Source organism: Microplitis mediator, chromosome 4, assembly GCF_029852145.1.
Source record: "Microplitis mediator isolate UGA2020A chromosome 4, iyMicMedi2.1, whole genome shotgun sequence".
NCBI lineage: Eukaryota > Metazoa > Arthropoda > Insecta > Hymenoptera > Braconidae > Microplitis > Microplitis mediator.
Window position 1 is genome coordinate 1,868,372 of NC_079972.1, and position 8,903 is coordinate 1,877,274.

General features: G+C 33.0%; 2 protein-coding genes across 2 annotated transcripts; both read right to left on the reverse strand.

Annotated features, from left to right (window-relative positions):
* Nucleotides 1-6,261: 6,261 nt before the first annotated feature.
* On the reverse strand, nt 6,262-7,035 carry LOC130666910 (uncharacterized). Its single transcript, XM_057468234.1, has one exon. It carries the CDS (start codon nt 7,033-7,035, stop codon nt 6,262-6,264), a length of 774 nt encoding a protein of 257 aa, XP_057324217.1.
* Nucleotides 7,036-7,306: 271 nt separating this feature from the next.
* On the reverse strand, nt 7,307-8,554 carry LOC130666911 (uncharacterized). The gene has a single exon (XM_057468235.1). The coding sequence runs from the start codon at nt 8,552-8,554 to the stop codon at nt 7,307-7,309; it is 1,248 nt and encodes a 415-aa protein (XP_057324218.1).
* Between the last annotated feature and the right edge of the window lie 349 nt (nt 8,555-8,903).

The window sequence follows — 8,903 nt, forward strand, 5'->3', positions numbered from 1 at the left end:
ACCACATTTAACTTCAAGGAAAAAAATAAGCTATATGTACATTGAGAAACGACAAGTAATAAAATGATAAAGTGATCAGTAAATACTGGCACTTTTATACACAGTATATTTTTTGGTTATAATTAAAACGTAAATAATATTAAAATAGATATTAAAATTTATAGTGTAGACAGAGAAATTAATAATATTCTAAACTTTTAAACCGTAACTAAAACATTGAAAATTAATGACACCTTTTATAAAGTGTATTGTATGGAATATTATAATTGCTTACATTTTGACACTCGGACAGAACAATGCATACTACCCCTCTCATCGTTACAATCGATGCAATAATAACAGAAATCAACGTACACATTACAATATAAATGCACGCAATCGCTATCAACTAAATGATCAACACAGATATAACAACAATTACCGTCCTTATAATAATTATAATAATTATCAACCAAATAATAATTATAATCATCGACCTAAGTACTATAAGCATAACCCTGCCAACCAAAACTCATATTCTTAATCATATAATTAAACTCTACATTTCAATAATCATAACATTATGTTCCTGTAAAATTTAAAAGAGCGCTTAAGGATATTTTCAGACACAATCCCCCCATTTTCGGAAAAGTTTCAATGACTTTCAATTGTCAGATGTGTACCAAAATTTTGAACTATAATTGAAAAAAAGGCAGTGTCATAGCAATTTCACCGAGATAAGGAATCTAAAAAAAAAATAACTTACATTTGATATCAATCGCTAGTGATTTTTTTTTAAATTCTACAGTTCATCGAAAATTAGTTCTACGTCATTTTTTTCAAATTAAAGTTTAAAATATTTTTTTCAATTAGTTAATTAATTAAATTTTAATACGGTGATGACAATTAAAATTTATTACATACTTTTAAAAAATTTGGGGTATTGCCTGAGAATGCTCGAAACTTTATTTTCGTTTAGAATTATCACCCAAAAACGTTTCTGTATGCATTTTTTAAATACATAGTATTAAAATAAATAATAAAAAATAACATTATAATATAAAAAAATTATTATTATTAAAAAGTATATCATAAAGATTAATATTATGATTTAATATAAATTTAGTTATAAATAAATAAAATGGAAAAAATGTCAAATTCAGAAAAAAACTTAAAAATATTTGAAATTAATCTTCCATTTATTGATAATTTATTACAGACAAGAAATGTCAATAAAATAGTTTTCAACGTTAATTTTTTTGATAATTAAGTAAGTAATGCAAATTAATATTTATGCGAATCATTATTAAATGGAATATTGATGTAATAATGTGCCTATCGGATTATTTTGTATGTAAATTATTTAAATTTTTAATAAAGAATTAAAAATTTAAAGAATTTATCCACGTTGATTAAATTACATGATCCTGAAGTTAGCTAAGATATCTGATAATTGTAAAGCACTTAATGATCTGAATTTTTTGGTTATGTTCTCAAGACATACATGGAAAAATTAAAAAAAAAAAAAAACAGTGCAAATTCAAAATAATAAAAATATAAATAAGTGGAATGAGGATCGAAATTCGGTCATTTGGATTATATATGTAAGTACTATTTTCTACACCTCTAATTAAAAGTATCCCAAAACCTGTTGCGACATGTCCAAACCTATATACTCCGGTATTGATAATTAACAATAAAGTTGATAATCAAATTATAAAAACCTAACATACATAAGTCCAATTTCAGTAAGTAATAAATAATTATATTTTTAGGTAATGTGCAGTTTTTTTGCAAAACGTCGTAATAGACTCAAGGTGATAAAAAAATTGTTAAGTGTATGGCATCAGGTGAGGGCTGCTGAAGTTTTTATGAAAGTAAAAGTACAAGTTTAAATAATAATATTTGATTATTTTAAAGTAGATGACTTGACATAATGCCGAATATTTGAGAAGTAATCCTTAAAAAAAAAAATCAATAATGGAAAAACCGAAAGAAAAAAATTCGTGGTAAACATAGTGAAGAAAATTTAATAACTGGAAGGAAATTATTTACAAAACGATTTGAAAACGTAAGTTGGAAGGTTTGGTTTTAATATGATCATAATTATTCATATAAGTTATTAATTAATGTAAAACTAGAAAATTGTAATGGGGTCGGAGAAAAATAAGTTTAAAAATATATAATTGGAATATCAACCAATGTTAAGTTGGCTAAAGAGAATTATCGGCGTAGAGTTATGGGTGTGAATAAAATTAACAAACAATAAAATATTGATTTAATAAATTAAATGCAATCGCGAATGGGAAAAAATATGTGAAGCGACTTTTAGGAAACTAAAAGTAATTGTTGACATGCTATAATATTTTCATGAACAGCAAAGCTTCGTTTAGATTGCATGAATAAAGTGATAAAAAAAGTTCAAAAATAATTGAGTAAAAAGATGGTGTTATGAAGTAAAGGAGATAATTTGAATGAAAGATAATAAAGGAAGCGACTTTCAGCAACATGAAAGTAATTGCCGACGTGGAATGAAAGTTTCATAGGAGGCAAAGCTTCATATAAAATTCGAACAAAGAACAAAGAGGACAAAAATATAACTGATAAAGTACAATTTGATAATGTAAGAAAAACGATCGAAATTGAAATCTATAACTGAAGCAACTTTTAGGAAACTAAAAGTAACTGCTGATGTGAAATGACAGTTTCATAGAAAGCAGAGCTTCATAAATAAAAAAAAAAAAGTAATTGATAAAAAAAAGCTAATGTAATTAAAAATTAAAAAAAGGGTTTGCAAGACAATGTCAAATAAAAAAATAAAAAAATTGCGCCAATCAATTGATTTAAAAATGATTACTTTTGAAAAATAAAAAGTTAAGAGCATCTGTTTTAATGTAACAGGGCTTCAAAGAAATATTTACAGGTTAAAGTTAAAATTTATAAGTTGAAATTAGAATTACAATTGATTTATAAATAATTATTTTTGTATCTACAAAGTTGATCGTGTTTGTCTGTAATGTAATAAGCTTTAAAAAAATATTTACAAGTTTGGAAATTTAGCTACAATTAGTTGTTCTAAAAAAAAGTAAGTTAAAGGCGTCTATCTCTAACGAAATACGACTTCGAAAAAATATTGACCAGTTAAGAATTAATTTGTAAATAATTATAAAGAAAAAAAAGTATAGGGCGTCTGTCTGTGATATAGAAGGCTTCGAAAAGTTATATTAAAGTTAAGAATTTATTAAAGAATAATGTTCAGTCACGAGCTCAATCATTTTGAAAAGCTTCGTGTACTTTCGCTACGTACGGGAGCAGCCGAACTCGCTACTGACTTGAATGTCAGAATAGTGCTGGGTCCCCGTGTAAAAAGAATTTTTTTTCCTAATGAATTTAGATCTGAATTTCATGACGAAACTTAGATCGTGACACAAATATGACTTTCATCATGAATTTAGTCCAACTTTTCATCTAGTAAATCAGTACCAATTATAAAATTAATTTATGATGTCTTTGAATTGGACTTGGGATGATTTCGATAGAAACTTGACTGAATTTTTACTGAATTAAACCTTTTGTCAAATTTATCGACTCATAAATTATTAATAAATTTCTTCTATCAAGTATTCGATTAACGTAAATCAGTTTCGATTGTAAAATTAATTTAGTGAATGACCTTCGGATCAATTGGATAAAAATTTGACTGAGTCATAATTTTGTCGTGATTAAAATGGTTGATACAAATTCATGATGAAAGTCATATTTGTGTCACGATCTGAGTTTCGTGATGAAATTTAGATCTAAATTCATCATGAATAAAAATTTTTTTACACGGGTCACTCGCTATCTGGGCCCGACACCTGCAATTCTTGCTCATGACCGTGTCAAAATGGCATGAGAACCCGCTACCAGCCGGCCAATCAGAGAAATTGGCGGCTAACTACTTCCTGTTGGCGCGCTTTTAAGCCAATGGGAAAATTTGTTACTGCAGCCATGCTGCCACGTCACCACCGAGCAGCCACGAAGGAAGAAGACGACTTCTCTATTTCCAATCTACATCGGGCAGTCTTACTAACCACCACGCGTTTTTAACCGCTTTACTTGTCGCATTCGCTATCGCTTATCTATGTAGTTGCATTCGCTCTTAAGTATTTTTCTTACAGTTATTCAGTGTACATATTGTTAAATGAAGATCTATTCTATTATCTGTAATTTTTGTGTTAATTGTTAGTTATTGAATTAACCACACCTACACCAGAATCCCACAGAGCACTCGCTCATTTTACAAATAATTATTTTTAAAAAAAGACTGGGCGACTGTCTGTTATGTAGGAGGCTGCGAAAAATTATATTGAATTTGAAAATTTATTTATAAATAATTATTTAAAAAAAAAAAAAAAAAGGCCATGGCGTCTGCCTGTGATCATAGGAGACATTGAAAAATTATATAGAATTTAAGAATTTATTGATGAATAATTATTTAAAAAAAAAAACTGGGTGACTGTCTGTTATGTAGCACTGGGTGACTGTCTGTTATGTAGGAGGCTTCGAAAAATTATATGAAAGTTAAGAATTTATTGATGAATAATTATTTTAAAAAAAAGACTGGGCGACTGTCTGTTATGTAGGAGGCTGCAAAAAATTATTTTGAATTTGAAAATTTATGTATAAATAATTATTTAAAAAAAAAAAAAATGCCATGGCGTCTGCCTGTGATCATAGGAGACATCGAAAAATTATATAGAATTTAAGAATTTATTGATGAATAATTATTTAAAAAAAAAAACTGGGCGACTGTCTGTTATGTAGGAGGCTGCGAAAAATTATATTGAATTTGAAAATTTATTTATAAATAATTATTTAAAAAAAAAAAAAAGGCCATGGCGTCTGCCTGTGATCATAGGAGACATCGAAAAATTATATAGAATTTAAGAATTTATTGATGAATAATTATTTTAAAAAAAAGACTGGGCGACTGCCTGTAATGTAGGAAGGCTTCGAAAAATTATACAGAATTCAAGAGTTTATTCATAAATAATTACTGAAAAAAAAAAGTCCATGGTGTCTTTCTGTGATGTTAGGCGGCTTCGAAACATTATATAAAATTTAAAAATTTATTTATAAATAAATTTTTGAAAAAAACAAAACTTCACGGGCTTCTGATTATCATGTGCCGAGGCTCCGAAAAAAATATTGACAAGTGTAATATTTATTCATTATTAATTACTCGTTAAGCAATGAGTTGAAGTCGTCTATTTCAAATCGATGAAGTGATGTCTTAAAAAAATAACATTTATAATCATTTCTAAGATTATTTTGTACTGGAAATTTCTCAGTCAAAGTAGAACAGAGATTTCTGAGGTGGGGGTATTGGGAGACCAAATGCAACGACTCACTTGTAATCAGATCCATGGTAGCAAAGCTTCAGAATGAACCTGAATGGCTTCATGTTAAATTTTGAAATAAATTATCTGCGCTGACAGGATGGAGTCAATATCTGAAGTGACTTTTAGGAGATCAAAAGTAATTGCTACCGTGAAATTTGATTTTTAGGACAGAAAACTCTATATAAAAAAATTTTAGTATTAATCAAACCAAATGTACATTCTTAATTAAAATCGTGTAGTATAAGTGAATATAACGATAATGTCAAAAAAATTTTTTTTGATGACTGAAAGGAGATTGAAAGTAATTTCGTCCTTGAAATCGTAGATTCACTCGGAACAAAAGCTTGTGTTAAAAGCCATAAAATTGTAATTTTAATGGCAAGACATAATTTGGTAAAAAAATCTTGCTTTCTACGGAGTTTTTTATGGCTTGAAAAATATATATTATTACGGCAATTAGTAGAAGTGTCATAGTATTTACTGACGTGATAAAATATATTGATTTTTTCTATTATTTGAAAATTTTCCATGGTTTATGTTAGAATTTTTTCAGACGACCTAAATATTCTTATTAAGACTCAAATGAAATTTTTGTTTTCGATGAAACTAATTTATTCTGAGACATTTCAGTCAAAACTGATTTTTTGAACTATATTCTGTAAGAAAGTATTCAAGTCATGAGGTGATTAGATTATTCATTTCATTCATCGCATTTTACGATGTACATTTATGAAAATAAATATCGAATGTAATCTAACTTACCTACGTGATGTCTAAATTTAGTTTCAACCTACTTCTACAGATGTCTCTAATCTACATTGTAATAACCACGTAGGTAACATTGAGTTTAAATTTTAAGCTCACAGATGGCATCGACAGTTTCTATTACAGGACCTACTTACCACCAAATTTTCTGAGAACTCCTCTTAATCCACGTGAGTGTAATTGTTGAGTCCGTCCACAAGTATATTGGCGATTGAGTGAGATTTAGAGTGCTCTGGCAGTGTTTTGTGAGTTTTGCCAACATGTGAGCTGCGGTGAGTTCTAACCTTGCTATCGTTAGTCGTTTTAACGGAGCTGCCTTGGTTTTGGAGCAGAGCAGCGTAACTCTGACTCCATGAGCAGGTGTGTGGACTTTGATGAACACGGCAGCTGCCATTGCCAATTGAGAGGCGTCCGAGAATCCATGGATTTCGGTGGTTGAGCACGTGGATGAGTGGATCCATCTTGGAATTTTGATTTCAGAGATAAGTTTGAGTTCATTTTTGAAGTTTCTCCATTTATGCCGTTGATTGGCTGCCAATGGAGTGTCCCAGCTGAGCTTTTCGAGCCAAAGCTCCTGCATGAATACCTTGGCTCGAATGATGAGTAGTGCGAGAAATCCAAGAGGATCAAAGATTTGAGCAATCTCTGATAAAATGATCCTTTTTGTAAATTTTTGAGTTGAGCATGGTGGTGAGTACGTAGAATAGAACTGATCTGAGTGTGAGGACCAGTACATGCCCAGAATCTTGGTGCTGGAGTCTGAATCCTCGAATTTATGATTTTTGATCGCTTCCACATGATTGAGTTGTTGTAATTTTGGATGATTGCTTGCCCATTTAGCAAGAGGGAATCCGCCCGCCTTGCAGAGTGCTTCAAGTTGATCAGCAACTTGTTGTAATGAGTTCATCTAACACGTATGCGATGATGACTAAGTCGTTTGAATGCTTAGATGAGAGTTTGAGTGCGAATTGACATCTAGCTTTACCAGCATTGGATACACCGATACCAATGATCTGAATAGATGAGTGTGTGCGTTAGAGATTAAGTGAGTGCACCAAGGAATCTGAAACAAAAGATGATTCAGAACCTGGATCCAGCAATATACATACTGGATGAGTACTTAACTGATGATAAGGGCAAGTAGGCAAGTTGCGAGTGAAATTGCTGAGCGATGAGTACTAGTATGATGAATGCCGGACGTGTTTACAGACGAGTGCAGTAGATGAGTGCGTGGCTGGAGATTTAGTTTCCGATGAGTGCGAGTTGGAAACAACAGCAGCCGAGTATGACGCTGGTTTGCCAGATGAACGTGGTGGTTTTGATGCCTGTTCCACCCGTTCTTGAGCACGAGCACGACTGACTAAAAAGTCATTGAGATCTTTGAGTGATGGGTATTCAGTGGAAGCACCCATTTTGTTCTCCCAGAGCTCCCGATTATGTGAGTCCAGTTTTGATATGATCAACTGCGTAAGCAGCGGATTCATATCTGAGTTCACTTGTACCCCGAGTGCGTTGAGTGCGTTGATTACCTCTGATACGGTATTCAGAAGGTAATTGAGCTGCTCAGATGAGCGTGAAGTGAGCACATGCATATTAAGGAGCTTGTCCAGTTGAGCACCGATGAGTAGGCGAGGGTTGTTGTACCTCTCCTTTAGCTGATTCCACGCAGGTACAAATTGGTCATCGCACATTTGTACACTGGCGAGGCTGAGTGCGGCTTGTGCTTGCAGACAGCTCTTCAGGTACTGAAGACGTTGAACTGGAGCAAGTTCTTGAGCATTGATCACCATTGAGGTGAATGAGTCCCTGAATTCAGGCCAGTTCTCGTAACGCCCATCGAACTTGGGAATTGCGAGTGCTGGCAGATGCGTTGGAGCCCGAGTTGAGTGCACTACAGCTGGAACAGCAGCTGGTACTGGAATTGAGTTGATGAGTGCGATTAGTTTGCCCTTGGCGTTGATATACGACCGGTACACCAGCTCGTATACTCCGTCCTTGACGTATGAGCTCTCCAAGAATTCCTTGGTGCAGGTGAGTGCTAGTGAGTCGTGAGTGAGGTTAAATTGGTGCCATTCACCCTCGAGTAACTCAAGTCGAAACTTGAGTTGAGCTAAGCCGTCGGCGACGGTGAGTGTATCTGCCAGAGCTTCCCAGTCTGAGAAGACTCTGAGGCGTGAGTGCTGGCTGATGACTTTCGGCTCGAGTGCTGGGGAAATCGTCGATTTCCTGGGAGTGCGCTTGAGTTTCTGCTTAGACTGGTATCCTTCGCCGTGGATCCCAGTCTCGGTGGCGCTTGAGTCACTGAGGACTTGAGTGTCGCCGACGTTGATGGCTGGATAGAGGTGTTGGTCCGTGGGGGTACCTTCAGGGACCTCTGAGTGCTGCGGGTCCGTTGGAAGACCCTCCTTCTTCTCTTCATCCCCCATAGTGAGCTCCTTGACCTGTTGATGGGTTTATATGAGTACAGCTGCCCACTGATGATGCTACCGACACAACCAACCAACCATCCGGCTCGAAGGACCATAAAATGTTTTAACAATAATTAAATAAAGACATGCCAGGACTGGTTGGTGGTTTGGATGTTTGAAAAATACGCATATTTAAAAATATAACAATATTTTTATTTGTCACAGCACAAAATATCACTGGGTTGCAAATTAAATAGTTTATTTAATTTATAAATACTGTTAAATGTCTGAGCTCATGAATACGTGAATGATTGAATACAAAATATTGAGTTGAGCTCGAGTAAATAATGAATTAAAAATAATCAAG

Coding starts and splice junctions, on each gene's coding strand:
- LOC130666910 (XM_057468234.1), bottom strand. CDS start 7,035: ATGAACTCATTACAACAAGTTGCTGATCAACTTGAAGCACTCTGCAAG.
- LOC130666911 (XM_057468235.1), bottom strand. CDS start 8,554: ATGGGGGATGAAGAGAAGAAGGAGGGTCTTCCAACGGACCCGCAGCAC.